This window comes from Littorina saxatilis, linkage group LG13 (genome assembly GCF_037325665.1).
Source record: "Littorina saxatilis isolate snail1 linkage group LG13, US_GU_Lsax_2.0, whole genome shotgun sequence".
Taxonomy (NCBI): domain Eukaryota; kingdom Metazoa; phylum Mollusca; class Gastropoda; order Littorinimorpha; family Littorinidae; genus Littorina; species Littorina saxatilis.
Genome location: NC_090257.1, coordinates 3,797,439 through 3,816,837, shown reverse-complemented (window position 1 = coordinate 3,816,837; position 19,399 = coordinate 3,797,439). Strand labels below are relative to the sequence as shown.

At 40.5% G+C, this 19,399-nt stretch overlaps 1 protein-coding gene across 4 annotated transcripts in view; it reads right to left on the bottom strand.

The window, feature by feature from the left end:
- Positions 1-19,399, bottom strand: part of LOC138946304 (uncharacterized) — a 40,750-nt gene that overhangs the window by 9,123 nt on the left and 12,228 nt on the right. For 2 of the 4 annotated variants that reach the window (XM_070317842.1, XM_070317843.1), the window contains exons 10-12: positions 13,484-13,597; positions 11,702-11,800; positions 5,615-10,032 (exon numbers count right to left, since the gene is read on the bottom strand). In XM_070317842.1, coding sequence (XP_070173943.1) covers positions 9,835-10,032; positions 11,702-11,800; positions 13,484-13,597 — 411 coding nt within the window. In that variant the 3' untranslated portion in view covers positions 5,615-9,834. Of the gene's footprint in view, positions 1-5,614; positions 10,033-11,701; positions 11,801-12,159; positions 12,268-13,483; positions 13,598-19,399 lie in introns of those variants that run through there. The other 2 variants (XR_011449235.1, XM_070317844.1) reach the window with 2 other exon arrangements.

The following is a 19,399-nucleotide window of genomic DNA, read 5'->3' as shown; positions in this document are numbered from 1 at the left end:
AAGAAATCGATCCAAAAATGATTTCATCTTATTCTTGATCATTTCCTGATTTCAAAAACATATAGATATGATAGGTTGTATTCAAAACAAGCTCAGAAAGTTAACAAGAATACAGAAAAGCGCGCTTTCCTGCTTAGCACAATACGCTACCGCGCTAATCTGGCGTGTCAATATCACTACGTTTTGCACGTGGGGGGTGAGCGATTTCGTTCACGCGGGGATTGACGAAGCTGTACTACTGTCTTGGTGAAAAAATACAGTGCGTTCAGTTTCATCCCGTGACGGTTCGACAGCTTGACTAAATGTAGTAATTTCGCCCTACGCGACTTGTTACATTTATGAGTCTAGTTTTGACTAAATGTTTTAACATAGAGGGGGGAATCGAGACGAGGGTCGTGGTGTATGTGTGTGTGTGTGTGTGTGTGTGTGTATGTAGAGCGATTCAGAGTAAACTACTGGACCGATCTTTATGACATTTTTCATGAGAGTTCCTGGGTATTTCATTTTTTCGATAAATGTCTTTGATGACGCCATATCCGGCATTTTGTAAAAGTTGAGGCGGCACTGTCACACCCTCATTTTTTAATCAAATTGATTGAAATTTTGGCCAAGCAATCTTCGACGAAGGCCGGACTATGGTATTGCATTTCAGCTTGGAGGCTTAAAAATTAATTAATGTCTTTGGTCATTAAAAATCTGAAAATTGTAATTAAAATTATTTTTTATAAAACGATCCAAAATTACGCTTATTGTATTCTTCATCATTTTCTGATTCCAAAAACATATAAATATGTTATATTTGGATTAAAAACAAGCTCTGAAAATTAAAAATATAAAAATTATGATTAAAATTAAATTTCCGAAATCGACTTTAAAACAATTTCATCCTATTCGTTGTCCGTTCCTGATTCCAAAAACATATAGATATATGTTTGGATTAAAAACACGTTCAGAGAGTTAAAAAGAATAGAGATATAGAAAAGCGTGCTATCCTCGGCGCAACCGCTACCGCGCTTTTCTGTATTGTTAATTTCACTGCCTTTGCCACGAGCGGTGGACAGACGATGCTACGAGTGTACGGTCTTGCGGAAAAAATGCAATGCGTTCAGTTTCATTCTGTGAGTTCGACTGAGCTTGACTAAATGTGTATTTTCGCCTAACGCGACTTGTGTTTCTTTCTCTGAAGGTTAATTCTGTTCAGTTGGGTTGATAGGTTGGTTTGAAAAAAGTTCTCTTTATCCCTATTTTTGTTCGTTTGTTTGTTTGATTGATTCTTTCTTTTGTCTTTTAGTCTATCTTTCTTAGATTGAGAGAGAGAGAGAGAGCCGAGAGCGAGAGAGAGAGAGAGAGAGAGAGGGAGGGAGAGAGAGGGAGGGAGGGAGAGAGAGGGAGAGAGAGAGAGAGAGAAGAGAGAGAGAGGAGAGAGAGGAGAAAGAGACTGAGAGCGAGAGAGGAGAGAGAGAGAGAGAGAGAGAGAGAGAGAGAGAGAGAGAGAGAGAGAGAGAGAGAGAGAGAGAGAGAGAGAGAGAGAGAGAGAGAGAGAGAGAGAGAGAGAGAGAGAGAGAGAGAGAATGAAGACACAAAGAAAGAGAGAATCTACACTACACCAAACACACTCCACAAAACATGCCTGATTTAAAGCTTACTTAAGTCCATAAAAGCAGGACCGAGAAGTTCATTAAATCTATTACGAGATATGATTAATTTCTAACAGCTGACTCAATGCTCCTTCCATATCTCCCGGGCCATCTTGTACATCAATCAAAGTCTTCGCGGATCGACATAATGCAGCCGAACCCTCACAAACAGCAATTTACTGCACCTCGTCATCCTGAATATATACCAGACTATAATTATCACACGTGCGGTTTACGATCTTGTTCTGATAAAATGATTACGATACTCAATGAAGACATAAAGCTTCAAAAAGCAAGACAGAAAGTAGTCAAAGCGTGATTAAAGCAGTAAATCGCTGCACCTCGTCATCTTGAATATACCAGACTATATTACACGTGCTGTTTACGATCTTCTGATGATAAAATGATCACGCTATTCAATCGAGACGTAAAGCTTCAAACAGAAAGAAAGACAAGTCACTAAGGTGTGATTCAAACACGAGTTAGCTGCACCTCGTCATCTTGAATATACTGACCACACTGTATTGCACATGTCGATGAAGAATATTATTGTCAGTTCTGATAAAATAATTACACTATATGCAATGGAGACTAACAGCCACACAAAGAAAGAAAGACACGACAGACATAGATGAGGAAAGAAAGAAAGACAAGTTTCTAAAGTGAGAATAACACATTCAGTTAATCTGTCAGCTACAAAGGTCACACAAAAACACGCACAGACAGACAGACAAACAGACACGCACAAACGTACGAACGCAAGCGCGCACTTAAGCACACCCACACCCACAGATGAAGAAACATGTATGAGATAACCCGTACACATGAGAATAATTAGGGCGTAAGGGCAGGACCGAGGAGTTAATTCAATCTATTTCCGTCAAGATTTGATTCATTTCTAAGAGCTAATTAATGTTCCTTCTAACTCTCCCAGACCATCTTGTCCACTCATCACAGCGTTTCCCATTCGACTTAAAGCAGCATAACCATGCGGCTTCATCACGCACAAACAGTAGTTTACTGAACCTCGTCCTCTAGAATATAAATACCAGACAGTATAACGCACGTGCCGATGACGATGTTCTAATAAAATAATTACACTACACTACTCAATGGAGACAAACAGCTCCAAAAAGAAACAAACAAAAAAAACAAGTCGCGAAAGGCGAAATTACACATTTAGTCAAGCTGTGGAACTCACAGAATGAAACTGAACGCACTGCATTTTTTCACAATGACCGTTGTCCGCCGCTTGTGCAAAACGGAGTGAAACTGACGAGCCTGTTTAGCGCGGTAGTGGTTTCGCTGTGCAGCATAGCACGCTTTTCTGTGCCTCTCTTCGTTTTAACTTTCTGAACGTGTTTTTAATCCAAACATATCATATCTATATGTTTTTGGAATCAGGAACCGACAAGGAATAAGATGAAATTGTTTTTAAATCGATTTCGGAAATTTAATTTTGATCATAATTTTTATATTTTTAATTTTCAGAGATTGTTTTTAATCCAAATATAACATATGTATACGTTTTTGGAATCAGGAAATGATGGAGAATAAGATGAACGTAAATTTGGATCGTTTTATATAAAAACAATTATTACAATTTTCAGATTTTTAATGACCAAAGTCATTAATTAATTTTTAAGCCACCAAGCTGAAATGCAATACCGAAGTCCGGCCTTCGTCGAAGATTGCTTTACAAAAATTTAAATCAATTTGATTGCAAAATGAGGGTGTGACAGTGCCGCCTCAACTGTTACAAAAAGCCGGATATGACGTCATCAAAGACATTTATCAAAAAAATATGGGGATATCATACCCAGGAACTCTCATGTCAAATTTCATAAAGATCGGTCCAGTAGTTTGGTCTGAATCGCTCTACACACACACACAGACACACACACACACACACACACACAGACAGACACACATATACCACGACCCTCGTCTCGATTCCCCCTCTATGTTAAAACTTGACTAAATGTAAAAAAGAAGGAAAGAAAGACAAGTCACTAAAACGTGATAAAAAGCATTAAGTGAATCTGTCAGCCTACAAGATCAGGCACAAACACGTAGACACAGGCAGATACAGCCAGACAGACAGACATACACACACAGACAGACACACATACACGCTCACACAGCCATAGCCACACACACACACACACACACACACACACACACACACACACACACACTGCAGCAGGGTATATAACAGACACTGTGGAGTGTGAGAGACTTGGTAAGGACGAGACGGCATATCTGGCCTGGCTTTTACAATTCAAATACTGACATCTTTAAATGCACGGCAATCAGAGGAGAAACTTTACAAACAGGGATGGGAGTGGGGGTGGGAGTTGGACGTGAGTGGGAGGGGGTGCTTATGGAGTGGTTGCACTGTACAGACGAGGTTGCAGAGCATACGAGGGTTCAAAAAGAAGTCACGTGGATGGAGCTCCAGAGCTCGTGTCTGACTTTGTGACTTGCAAAGTCCAGCTAGCTGACGGGTCTATGAGAACACGTATACCTTACACACACTAAAGTCGACATTCTTTGGCTTCATTCTCAACCTCTAAATGACATAAATAAACAGTAAGCTATGCTGTACCGGCTCTTAATTTCCCGAGGCAATATAAACTATAGATTTACTGGCGACATCTATAGACTGAAAAACCCACTCAAATGCCATTTATCAAGTTCATTGTCACATCGTCCCGCACTAGCTGTTTTAATTTGAGTTATTTCGTCTCAATAACCATAAAATACTGCTTTCATCACTTCACTTTTCTTCTCTTTTTTCATTTTTTCATTTTCCCAATTCCTCCAAGCACCATCCCTTTTGAGAAAAACCATTCCCCTTCCGCCCCGTGAAAAATAATCAAACACAGTCGTGCCCTAAAAACACACATCCCATTCTGAAAAACCTCATAACTCTTGCCGGCAAGGAACAACTTTCGGCCCAAAAGCCATTTTCCGTTTCCAATAAAGCGTCCCGCCAAGGAGCAGTTCCCGATGGTGGAATCCTTCGACCTTTTGCCACCTCGCCGGCACAGAAACCTCGGAGCGAACCGCCGCGACCGACGAAACGGCCGCCCTGGGCGAGATATTGTCCCGAATCAAGTTGTCCCACAAGAAATCAGCACAAACGGCCGTGCAAACAGCAGAAAATTAACTTGTCTGCAACGGCGGCTTTACGGCAGACCCTTCAGGAGCGCGGAGTAAAGATTGTCGCTTGCGCTACATCACCCTCTGAATGGCCTTGTGTCCGCTTCGCTGGCTGCTGCTGAAACTATGGGTCTCGACTTCTTGATTTATTGACTTCTTGGATTTATTGGGATGGGAGGGAGGGAAGAACGAGGAAGGTAAGGAAAGACGGACGGAAGGATGGGAGAGAGAGAGAGAGAGAGAGAGAGAGAGAGAGAGAGAGAGAGAGAGAGAGAGAGAGAGAGAGAGAGAGAGAGAGAGACAGACAGACAGAGAGAGAGAGAGACAGAGAGAGACAGAGAGACAGAGAGAGACAGAGAGACAGAGAGATAGAGGAGAGAGAGAGACAGACAGAGAGACAGAGAGAGAGAGAGAGAGAGAGAGAGAGTGTGTGTGTGTATGTGTGTTTGTGTGTGTGCGTGCACGCGCGCACGTGCGTGTGTGTGTATGTGTAACCGGGGGTGGGGTGGCGTGAAGGGTCTTAACCTTAAAATCAAGTGGAAGGAAGGAGGCTGTGCAGTTGGTTGGTTATTGTTTTTTAACCTCTAAGAGGCTGAGCAGGATACTAACAATTCAGTGTGACTAACCAACTATATCACCTAACAGTATTTCAAAGATTACTGTTTGCCCATAGATCATAGATTGATACGGCATATTGCAAACCTTTCTCCACACTACAACATGCACTGTAAATGTGTGTTTTCAACATTGAAACTTTAAAAGAAGACCACCACCAACAACAAACAGACAGACAATTAAGCAAAATCAAAATCACTGCTTTCAATATTTATACATGTAGACATTACAAAAGGCACATGTATACATGTATAATTTCTGCGTGTTATTACTTTTTCATCCTTTCGTCAAATCCTCAAGCTGTTTCAAAGAAGACGTTGATCTTAAGCATAAAACATTCTTCACATAATAAAATGTGTCGTCGCCAATATAAAACACATCTGCAGTACCAAAAACAAACATAAACCTTACTCCAAAAAGTGTGAGTACAGGACCTTTTACAATAATTACAACTTAAAGTTAGAAAAATACTCTGGCCTAGCTTGTATATTATTGATACTGTGCTATTTCATCCAACGGATGGGTTTTTGGACTGCTCAAGGTTTAAACCCGTTGTTAGTCTGTTTACGGTAACCCGACCGACCCTATTTTTTTCGCGCGACCCTAGACTTTTTTTGGGCATTTGGGACAAAAAACAAAATAACGTAAAAATATGTTTTTGGGGGGAAAAAAAAAAAAAAATCCCGACCTACCGACCCTATTTTTTTGGCCTATGTTACCGTAAACAGACTTCTTTTTTTGGCCTTAAATGTATACAAAATAGACTAGTAAGTTCTCAAAGACTCTTCACAAAGATTATCAATCACCTCTATCCTCTTCCACACCTTTTTGAGCACATACATACAAATTAATCAGCCGATCAAGGTCATTCAGGTCAACATCAAATCTCAGCCGGTATGTACAGATACTCAGTCACAGGGATTTCTTTCTTTCTTTATTTGGTGTTTAACGTCATTTTCAACCACGAAGGGTTATATCGCGACGGGGAAAGGGGGAAGATGGGATAGAGCCACTTGTTAATTGTTTCTTGTTCACAAAAGCACTTATCAAAAATTTGCTCCAGGGGCTTTCAACGTAGTACAATATATGACCTTACTGGGAGAATGCAAGTTTCCAGTACAAAGGACTTAACATTTCTTACATACTGCTTGACTAAAATCTTTACAAACATTGACTATATTCTATACAAGAAACACTTAACAAGGGTAAAAGGAGAAACAGAATCCGTTAGTCGCCTCTTACGACATGTTGGGGAGCATCGGGTAAATTCTTCCCCCTAACCCGTGGGGGGTACTAAATGTCCCTAACGACTCATTACAGGAAATAGGGATATTAAATGAAAAAACTACAACAAACCTTTTCTGCATACAGTCATTAATTGTTATTGAACACATGATTCCTTTGTGACCTTTTTACATTCAAAAATCCTGAGATCAACCAAAACATTATAGATTCAGAAAATTTTTTGAACATCTGAGACTTTGCTTCATGAATGTCAGTGCATTTTTGGCACAATTCAAGTTTCAGGCATATGGCGTAAATACAAAATCAAATACAAATGCTATATCCACATGGGTGTTACTCTTCCGGCTTTTGCCGGATTTCCGGTTTTTGAAAAAATCTGAAGCCGGAAATTCCGGTTTTCCGGGTTTTATAAAAAAAAAAATAAAAAAAAAAGCTTCGTTTTGCTAAGTTGAAATAACGAGCAGCGGTTCCGATACGACTTTTGACACCGGTTCGCGTGCTTTCTCGGTTCGCTCCCTTGGATTTGCCGCCATCTTGCTTATTATGATTTGGTTTCGTCGGTGTCCAGAAACTTTCTTTCAAACTTGAGCATTTTGGACCCCTGCCTTTCAGGTTTTTTGAATTTTCCCAGTAACACCCATGCATCCATAAGAAATGACTGCTGTTGAAATCTAAATATACATGAAAAATCATGAATGAGACATTTATTTGCAACAAGCACTTCAATAACTTCTGATTTTTAAACATTCTACATACTTTTCTGTTTTAAGTAGTAACAATAATGTGACCTTTAAGCTCAATAAAGAAAAAAGTGACAACATTAACTTTAATCTTCTGTTAAATTGCACATGAAACAAGAACAAGTCTAGAATAACAATGACATATTATGCTTGAATCCAGATTTAACAGCTGCAGCAACAACAGGTAAAAAAGCAAACAGGGCAACACTTATAACATTAACAATCCAGTCAAAACATCAACAACAAGAAAGGGCAAAAGCAATGTGATCGTGACCCATCATAATTAATCACTCTTTTGGCGTGGGAACGAACATCATGTAAAACTTGTATCAATGTTTCTTTCTACCATATGGCATACAATGTCAAAGGAATGTTATTTTGATCAGAACAGTCAATGTTCACCATTACAAACTGCTACTATCATCTGATATTTTCACGGATGCACGCATGCACACACACACAACACGCACACACACAACACACACACACACACACACACACACACACACACACACACACACCAGTATAACCAGTACTAATGATAGCTGAAAACAACCTCATTTTCAAGAAAAAAAAGTTGCAATTATGAAACAATTGCACCCTTTATAGCTGCACTAACATATGAGCCTTTTCTTGGAAAACTTGAAATGACTTTTATGTTTTTATGACAGAAAAATCCAGATCCAAACACCAAGAGACTGCCAACGTTCCAACGTTCCAACGTTCCAAACTTCAGCATAAAAATACAAGAAAGGTAAGTTGTTGGAACGTTTGTTATTGACAAAACATTAATACATTCACAGATATTTCGACCCAATGGTCTTTTAAGTGAACAGACAAACAAATATTCACACAAAACTTATCTTGATAGTTCTATCAGTTTACGTCCACTCGTCAGGAAGCCGAACGTGGAACGAATGCTCGTTTTTTTGTTTTTTTTAGTTGTTTTTTTTAATATTTTGTGTGAATATTTGTTTGTCTGTTCACTTAAAAGACCGTTGGGTCGAAATATCTGTGAATGTATTGTTTTGTCAATAAGAAAAATCCAGGCACAACATCCAAGAGTAGTATTTCTTCACATCATATTTAAGGATACATACTGACAAACTTGGACCTCAATGGCTTTTTATCAAAGCCCACACAAAACAAAATGAACAATAGAACAGTAGAGAAATAAATGTGGCCTATTGTCTGAAAGGGACCCACATCTCTGTGTCAGAAATAAATGTTTAACATGTTCAAGTGAAAAAGGATTAATACCTTTGCTTTTTCCCTTTGTTTGTTTGTTTGTTTGCTTAACGCCCAGTCGACCACGAAGGGCCATATCAGGGCGGTGCTGCTTTGACATATAACGTGCGCCACACACAAGACAGAAGTCGCAGCACAGGCTTCATGTCTCACCCAGTCACATTATTCTGACACCGGACCAACCAGTCCTAGCACTAACCCCATAATGCCAGACGCCAGGCGGAGCAGCCACTAGATTGCCAATTTTAAAGTCTTAGGTATGACCCGGCCGGGGTTCGAACCCACGACCTCCCGATGACGGGGCGGACGCCTTACCACTAGGCCAACCGTGCCGGTGTTGCTTTTCCCTGTTGTGCTGCCCTGCATGTCAACCGGCATAACAGGCAGCAAGTCAGTTTTCCTTATAGCAAATCACAGATACTGAGGATGCCCTGTTTGTAAACATCTACTGAGCCAGTCAATGAACAAACCAATCAACTAACCTAAGGCCCCCCCTAAAAAAATAGTCTGTTTACAGTATCCCGACCGACCCTATTTTTTCCCGCGACCCTAGACTTTTTTTGGCATTTGGGAAAAGAAATAAAGAAACAAAAAAGTCTGTTTTTTGGCAAAATAACTTAAAAATATTGTTTTTTGGAAAAAAAATATAAATAAATAAATCCCGACCTACTGACCCTATCTTTTTTTGCCTATGCTACCATAAACAGACTTTTTTTTTTGTGCCTAACAACCAAACCAAACAGGCAGTCAACCAGTCAACCAACCACACATACATAGACACACATATTCAGGCACATAGGCACGCATACACACCTACCAACATAGACATTTACACACACACACAGACACACACACAGACACACACACACACACTCTCTCTCTCACACACACTTACACACACACACACACACACAGACACACACAGACATGCATTCTCACACATGCACACACATGCACACACATACACACACAGACACACATACAGACACACATACAGACACACATACAGACAGACACACATACAGACACACATACAGACACACATACAGACACACATACAGACACACATACAGACACAGACACACACACATACAGACACACATACAGACACAAACACACTTGTGACCTACAGCACCATCAGTCTCTATAACAACTATACACTATCAGACACCACCGGACTATCATCATGCAGCAGAGAGTAGTTTAGTGGTCTGTTCCAGGGCCTGTTTTGTATTGGAAAAGTTGCGGTTGGCGGATTTGAACCTCAGCTGCAATGTAACCTGATCCAGAATATCTCGCGTGCGTACCAACATGATCTGTTGCACATGAGCTCGACCGTGTTCTTTTACTGAGCGACGAGACGGCCGAATCAGCTTGTGCTCCTGAAAGAAATCAGTGTGTTCACATCATTATAGGACTGGAGATGTAAGAGTTCTTCTGTGTGCAATGAACTTAACGCCACACACACAAAGTACACATTCAGTTAAAGGGAGGTAACCATACAAAGCAGAAACACAGGGGGGTGAGGCAGGAGTTATGCAGTAGCTCAAGGGATGTAACTACACTACTCAAATTAATTCAAGGGCCACTTTCAAAACCATACACCATAGACAAAAGATACGGAGTCTGACATTGAGAATTTGTCAGCCTGTTTTGTGGATACTGTTTAGGTGAACATTTCAACAAAGATGTTTTCATTTTCAGTTTTTTATTTCTATTACTTTGTCCCATTGCTGGGAAATTCGGGTCGCTTCCTCCCAGTGGAATTTAGCTTGCAACGGACGTGTGAGCGCGTTTTAGGGTTAATCAGCCACCTGCGGTAATGGCAGAATGACCAAGGTCTTTTACATGGCACAGTGGTGACATGGAGGTGGAACATGGATACTGTCTCTGAGTCTGCACATTAAGTTGACCCCTGTCTGTCACTGCCCGGATTTGAACCCATGACCCGCGGATCACAAGTTCAGAGCCCTACCAACTGAGCTACCAAGCCCCCGGCATTAGCGAATAACATTTATGAACATATAGTCAAATAGGATCCTCCTTTTCACATTTAGTCAAGTTTTGACTAAATGTTTTAACGTAGAGGGGGAATCGAGACGAGGGTCGTGGTGTATGTGTGTCTGTGTGTCTGTGTGTGTGTGTGTGTGTGTGTGTGTAGAGCGATTCAGAGAAAACTACTGGACCGATCTTCATGAAACTTAACATGAGAGATCCTGAGTATGGTATCTCCAGACGTTTTTTTTCATTTTGTTGATAAGGGTCTTTGATGACGTCATATCCGTCTTTTCGTGAAAGTTGAGGCGGCACTGTCACGCTCTCATTTTTCAACCAAATTGGTTGAAATTTTGGTCAAGTAATCTTCGGCGAAGCCCGGACTTTGGTATTGCATTTCAGATTGGAGGCTTAAAAATTTATTGATGAGTTTGCTCATTAAAGATGTCATTAAAATCGATTTTTCGCAAACAGATTTAAAATTGATTGCATCGTATTCTTCATCACATTCTGAATCTAAAAATATATACACATGTCATGTTTACTCTTAAAATGTGATCACAATTAACGAAAATAGATTAATTAGTCTTACGATTAAAATTTAAGAAATCGATCTAAAAATTAAAATGATTTCATCTTATTCTTTATCATTTCCTGATTCCAAAAACATATAGATATGATAGGTTGTATTCAAAACAAGCTCAGAAAGTTAACAAGAAAGCAGGAATGCGCGCTTTCCTGCTTAGCACAATACTCTACCGCGCTATTCTGGCGTGTTAATTTCTCTGCGTTTTGCACGTGGGAGGTGAGCGATTTCCTTCCCGTGGGGATTGACGAAGCTGTACTGTCTTGGTGAAAAAATACAGTGCGTTCAGTTTCATTCCGTGAGTTCGACAGCTTGACTAAATGTAGTAATTTCGCCTTACGCGACTTGTTTTTTTAAAATTAGGAGTAAACCAAAGGCCAACTGAAGATGGGTCAGGAAAGCCTCTCACTCTGAAAGCCATGCACAGGATGTAAAACAAAAGAAACAAGGGAGATAACTAGTAAGCTGACCTTCATCTGCGTTCGTATCATCTCCTTCATCAGCTCTAAGTGCTGGCCCACGTCCTCCTTCTCTTTCTGCAGACAGGCCGTCACGTCTCTCTCTATCTCCTGCAAAAAGAAAGCAACAGGCCGTCACGTCTCTCTCTATTTTCTGCACAAAGCAAGCAACAGGCCGTCACGTCTCTCTCTGTGGCTGTCACGTCTCTCTCTATCTCCTGCACAAAGCAAGCAATAGGCCGTCATGTCTCTCTCTGTGGCTGTCACGTCTCTCTCTATCTTCTGCACAAAGCAAGCAATAGGCCGTCATGTCTCTCTCTGTGGCTGTCACGTCTCTCTCTATCTCCTGCACAAAGCAAGCAATAGGCCGTCACGTCTCTCTCTGTGGCTGTCACGTCTCTCTCTATCTCCTGCACAAAGCAAGCAATAGGCCGTCACGTCTCTATCTCCTGAACAAAGCAAGCAATAGGCCGTCACGTCTCTCTCTATCTCCTGCACAAAGCAAGCAACAGGCCGTCACGTCTCTCTCTATCTCCTGCACAAAGCAAGCAACAGGCCGTCACGTCTCTCTCTATCTCCTGCACAAAGCAAGCAACAGGCCGTCACGTCTCTCTCTCTCCATCTCCCCGCTTAAAGCAAGCAATAACCTTGTTCTCTGTTTTGTTTCCATTTTACTCTAAAATTCTGTACAGATTTGACTTGTGGCATGGTTTTCAGCTAAAACAGTAAAACAGTTGATGACTTTTTTTTCTATTCTTTTTTTGCACCTACAAGTTCTATTTTTAGCATAGGTGCGAGATGCAGGCATGGCAGTTAGTGAACTTGTCTGAAACTTTCCCTGGCTACAACTTTCTGTCCTTTGGACACTCAATTCATAATGAACAGAGACTGCAGGTGTTTGCAATCTGACATTTTGAAAACCTTCAGTTTAAACAGTCTTCAGAATTTATAGCTAACTCCATCATGTCAGCAAGCAGATCTGATCCAATTCTTTGTGTCCACAGACAGTGGTCAAATTACCAGAGGTAGTAAAGGCCCTAAAGCCTGATCTTAGTTGGACAACGTCAACCTCGCTAAGTTTACTTCAGAAAGCAGACGGGCGCAGTGGCGTGGTGGTAAGACGTTGGCCTCCTAATCGGGAGGTCGTGAGTTCGAACCCCGGTCGCTGTCGCCTGGTGGGTTAAGAGTGGAGATTTTTCCGATCTCCCAGGTCAACTTATGTGCAGACCTGCTAGTGACTTAACCCCCTTCGTGTGTACACGCAAGCACAAGACCAAGTGCGCCCGGAAAAGATCCTGTAATCCATGTCAGAGTTCGGTGGGTTATAGAAACACAAACATACCCAACATGCCTCCCCCGAAATCGGCGTATGCTGCCTGAATGGCGGGGTAAAAACGGTCATACACGTAAAAATCCACTCGTGCTAAAAACATGAGTGAACGTGGGAGTCTAAGCCCATGAACGAAGAAAGAAAGAAAGGAACTTCAGAAAGCTTGTTGCACATGGCTTGGGCACTTCAATTTTGGTAAAAAGACTTTGCGAATTACATCAAATTTGGGCTCAATGAAGGCCGGCCTTAACCTTTATACCTCCTGCATGGTCTCCTTTCCCGTTACAATGAGATTTAACTGAAAAATCAAATGAAGCAAATGCTCGCTCTCATCTACTCAAGTCACACTATAGCGTCTCTCAGCACAAATTAGGGAAGTGAGTTTGCTGATTGAAGCGACCGTTACCGGAACTGCACTCTGGTTCTGAGGCATTGGGTGAAATGAGAAAAAGAGAAAATCTTACCTGTTCTAACGACACAAGGAGTTGTGCCGATTTCTCCTGCAGTTCGTATTTGTCACACAGGTGAATGGTCTCGTACACAAGCTGTCGGAGGTACAGGTGGGCACTGATAATGGCCTGAAAAACACATGGACCAAGACATGTTTAGAACACAGTCTTTGAAAGGAGTCTTAAAATGGAGGTTAAGTTCTTTACAAAGCTAATGAATAAAGAATGTGGAAAAGTATAAGGTCTCAAAAAGGGGGGGGGGGGTTCTTCAATGGGGGTATCTTAAAATAAAGGATCTACTGTAGCTGAAGACAACGCGCTGTGTTATTGAAGACTACAATCCTGTTATTTCTAGGCTTATCTGTTATAAATCAATTCCATTTCAGCTGAAAATACTCTCATTTGTTTAAAACCCCAACCTTTCCAGCCATTCTAGACATCAATTCCTATACTTCACACAGAAAAACAAATGCAGTATGAAAACCCCAGCCCCTAGATAAAGTATAGTATATCTACAAACAAAGCTTCATCCGTACCAAAACACTGTATAACATTCAAACTTCAATGAAAATGTTTTTCACAAAACGTACATCCACACACACACACACACACACACATATGCACGGAAGCACACACAAAATGCACACACACACACACATGCTTGCAAGCATTCACAAAATATATGCAGGCACACACGTACACAGGCACACACACACACAGAGGGTACACATGGTCTTTGGAGAAGAACATTCTGTCTCATCCAAAGAAGCTGTTAGTGGAAATAAAGCACCTCAATCTTTAAAATATGTTACCATAAAGGCAGTTTCGTATAAACATTACCTCAGACATTTTTCCGGCATGCTTCCTTACAAAGCATCTTCTAACACAACTATGCAATTACAGACGCAAAAGAGCAACAGCATAACCACACACACACACATACACACACACACATACACACACACATACACACACACATACACACACACATACACACACACACATACACACACACACACACAAGCTTCAATTGTAAAACATTTGCACAAAATACAGTATAAAGATAAACCTTGAAATGTAAGCTCAAAATTATTCGTTCACCGATTAAAAAAACTTCGTGGAAATTAAAGCACCGTGTTAGGTAAAATAAGGATTCAAAAACTGCTCTGAAAGTTGTTTATTTATAAAATAAAAATTAGCCAAGACTTGATACTAATCATCATGTTTTTCTGTCATCTGTGTCTTGTGTAAGTTTTGCTGTTCGCTTTATGTTTAGTCCAACGTCAATATTTGTTCTAATTTGCTACATTTTGAGATAATTTTGCACAGGTCCAATAACTCCATCTGACACCTGTAGATCGTAAACGCTTATTAAGCTAGCTGTCAGCAGTGTCATCCTTGAAGCCGTAGTCTTTGATCCCCAGCTGCCTCTCCTAGAGAGAGAGAGAGAGGTAGATGGATCTAATTTCTTGTGTTGTTGTCAATGCATCATGCCCTCAGATCAAAGCCTCATTAATTAAGAGCTGGTGTAAGACGATGAACAATAATGCTGTTCTACGCCGTAACGGTGAAAACATTAGGGGCATGTTCCCAGGTGTTACCCCGACTTTAGATGAGACACACAGGTGGATGCGTGTTTAGAGGTAATCAGCCATCTGCACTTATGGCAGAATGGCCATGGTCTTTTACTTGCCACAGTGGTGATCGACATGGGGGCGGAACATGCATGGATACCGTCTCTGAGTTTGCACATAAAGTTGCCCGCTGTCTGTCCCGGCCAGGATTCGAACCCGTGACCCTAGGATCACAAGTCCATGCAGTGGAGGATGTTAGGGTACCAGTTCCCTCTTCCATGTCGGGTTTTAAGTCTTGTGTTTGTAAGATTGCGATTTGTTAACTTGTCTTGACCAACTAGATGCGATGTATTAGCCTTGATCCGTTTTGTTAGCTAACTTCTGATTGGTGGTTGTGACCCCAAACCCTTTCCATACATGCATGTGCAAGTGAGATTTTTGGGAGAACTGAGAACAATCTAAGACAGGGAGGACGTACTTGTTTTGCACTCTGATATGTGACCCTCCACCACGAAATGAGTCGCATGTCACCTTTGCATGATTTTCATGTTTTTACATTTTCCTAAAGGGTTTTTTATGCTCTATCCAGTGATGAAAACCGTTTTAGAAAAGAGCGAAAACTGTTTGAGTTATAAGCCTGTGACTAAGGTGATCCTCCCACTGTTACCATACACTCCCCGGACTTATATTAAGCCTAGCGCAGAACCGCGCGAGGTGACATGCAACTCATTTCGTGGTGGAGGGTCACATATCATAGAGACAGCATGATATGTAGACTGCATTGTACTTGTTGTGTGGCCACCTGGTCTTTGGCCAGGGTTGAGGAGGAGAGGAAAGGAACAGGAATTAAAGAGAAATGTGAAACAGCATTCATGGTTTTCCAGAGTTTCATGTACCTGGCATCAATTAAGAGATCCGTCAGTCTAAAACTCTTGTCAATCCCATTCTACATATGTGTGAAGTCCATGACAAATGCAAGTGTTGTTCGTTCAGTGCAAGACACTAAAGTGGCACCTACATACATGTTGTACTCCTTACGTAGGGGGGGGGGGGGGGGGGGGGGGGGGGGGGACTTCTACTGGGTGCATACTTCACCTACGTACATTGCCTACCTACTACATCAAGAATACTTCATCCTCCTCCTTCCACCCCATCACACAATAAATGTCGCTTTCTTACAAAGCAGCTAATAGCAAACACAGCCAAGCGAGCAAAGACACAAAAGAGCCATAGCAAACAGCCACCCCCCACCCCCAAGTGCAAACAACCGCATGACAAAAGCTGGAAACAAAATCACACATACCACTCCACAAATCTGAACATTTCTCTTCCAATCAATGACGGTCCGGTATCGTCCTGAGGTCAGCTAGCTCAAGAGGGCTACAGTGGTTACACATTCTACACATCATCTGCTGCAGTTCCATGACTCTCGTTTAGCATCCGCTGGTAGTGAAACGTACATCGAAACTTATTTCAAATCGCTGAAAACTTTGCCAACACTTTGGCAACAATGTTGTTCTCCATGACACCAAAGACTGTCTGACACTTAAACAAAAAGGCCAACATGTGTGTTGCCATTACATCAAATTTGCTTTGGAAAAATAAATCCGTATAACATCACTGCAGTCGGCATGTAAGGAGTCAATTTCACACTATGTGCCACTTTCATTCAGCAGATGCACTAGCACAGGTAGAGGCAGCACAAAATGTCTGTACAAAAGCCACACTGCTACATTGTCTTGTTTCAAAGTTCCACTTGTGTCAAAGAATGTCTTGCTTCAAATGCATATGGTAACAAACGTAATTTGTTTGTTTGATTTCTTGAGATCATTTTGAAGCGAGGCAATTTGCAAACCCAGTGTTTGTGCGTTTTGTCTATACAGTAGAACCCTAATTTAAGACGTCCTCCTTTTTAAGACACTCCTTTCTCAGACGTTCTGTTCATAACCTCTGTAAATTGACCCCCGTTTTAAGACCCCCTCCTTTTTAAGACCTGATTCTCTCAGATTTGTCAAGGTTTTTAAGGGGGGGTTCCACTGTATTGGCATTTCTGATATTCGATACTCAGCATTTGTGCATTTTTGACTAGAACTCTGCCCACTATAACAAGTAACAAGTGAATACTTTTGTCTGAAAATCAGCTCCGATCAAAACTGATTTAAGAACAAAATCACTTAAAAATTTCACACAACTGGTTAGTACTTTCCCTTCTTTCCTTGTGGCAATTTAACTGTCCATAGTTCTCATATATATGTACAAGCATCGATCTCCCTCCTTCATTTCATCTCATTCCATGGTCAAATTTTTACAAATGTTTTTGTAATAATGTCCGTTGCAATAACTTCACAAACTGTGTCATATGTGTGTGTTCAGTTTTAAGTTCCACACTGCCAGTATCATTCAATTATTCACAACAGTCTGCAAATAAATGTTGCTACATTGTATTATATTGCGCTGCTTCAGCAGAGGCTGTTCTTTTTGTGCTACTTATTTATCACTGCACTTTAGTGATCCTATCACTTGTAGCCCTAAGAGACTCATTTTTCTCAAAAAATATATGATTCCATCAGTCCATCGTGAAATCGCAGGATGTATCGATCACTGTACTGTGGTGATCATTTCACTTGTCAAATACTAAAGTTTTCTTCAGACTTTTGTTAAAGAATAATTCACTTTCCATCGTAAAATCGTAATCTGTTTTGTAATTTGTACTGTGGTAATTATTTCACTTGTAAGAGATCAGTGTCTTCCTCGGAACATATTTACAGAATAATTCAATCATTCCATTGTAAAATCATAAGCTGCTTCATATGGCACTGTGGTTATTATTTCACTTGTAAAAAGGACTGTCTTCCTCAGAACATATTTACAGAATAATTCAATCATTCCATTGTAAAATCATAAGCTGCTTCATATGGCACTGTGGTTATTATTTCACTTGTAAAAAGGACTGTCTTCCTCAGAAATCATTTACAGAACAATTCAATCATTCCATTATAAATTAAATCATGAGCTGCTTCATATGGCACTGTGGTTATTATTTCACTTGTAAAAAGGACTGTCTTCCTCAGAAATCATTTACAGAACAATTCAATCATTCCATTGTAAAATCATGAGCTGCTTCTATGGCACTGTGGTTATCATTTCACTTGTAAAAAGGACTGTCTTCCTCAGAAATCATTTACAGAACAATTCAATCATTCCATTATAAATTAAATCATGAGCTGCTTCATATGGCACTGTGGTTATTATTTCACTTGTAAAAAGGACTGTCTTCCTCAGAATGTATTTTCCAAACAATTCAATCTGCTGTAAAAAGAAGATATTATCGTCCTCTGAATATAATATGTGAGTCTGCATGGGAAAACCCGGCTAAAGACGCAGCGAGCTATTTTCGGCTACAATGGAAACAGGTCAGAAGGGATAAAATTATCAATCTTCAGATTTACTGCTAAATCGCTTTATTGATGATCCCCCTTCATCATCCCCAAAGGATTTCACATGTTTATTTCAAAACAGCATTCAGTGAATAAACTGTTACAGTTAGATCAATTCTGGTTTTTTTGTCGAAATATTTGTCAAAGTCTGAAGTTTCATATCATATCAAAAAGTAAAACCGTAAAGTTTTCCCCATTTAGCCTGGTTTTCCCATGCAGGCTCACATATTTACAGGATGATTCAATGAGTGCGTTGTAAAAGCTGTATCACATACTGCACTTGGGTGGGTCATTTCTCTTGTAAGATACTGTCTTCCTCAGAATATTTACAGAATAATTCAATCAGTTCATCATACAATAATACTAGCTGCATCACTGGAGCTGTGGTGAATATTTGTCTTCACCAGGATACATATATATATATACAGCATGATTCAATCTGTCCATTGTAAAATAATAAGCTGTGTTACTGTGTACGGTGGTGAACACTATATTGCCAGACACTGTCTTCCTCAGAATATATTAATTTACAGGATGATTCAATCAGTCTATCGTAAAATCATAAGCAGTGTTTTGCACGGCTTAATGTACTCTGGTGATCATTTCACTGTCTTCCTCAGAATATATTTACAGAATGAGTTAATATGCCCATCATAAACTAATAAGCTATAGCCCTGTATCATTTTGCATTTCACTTGTGAGAAACAATCTTTTTCAGGATATTTACAGGATGATTCAATCTATCGTAAAATCACAAGCTGTATCTAGTCAGCAAAACGCCCATTAGACATATCAGGAGCGAAGTATAATGACAGAAAATTCCCACAGTTTTGCTATGTACATTTACTTTCATTTGGGGGAATATCTTTTGACTGACGTACCCATCCGGCTGCTGAAATCACAGGGACACTACTGGCGAT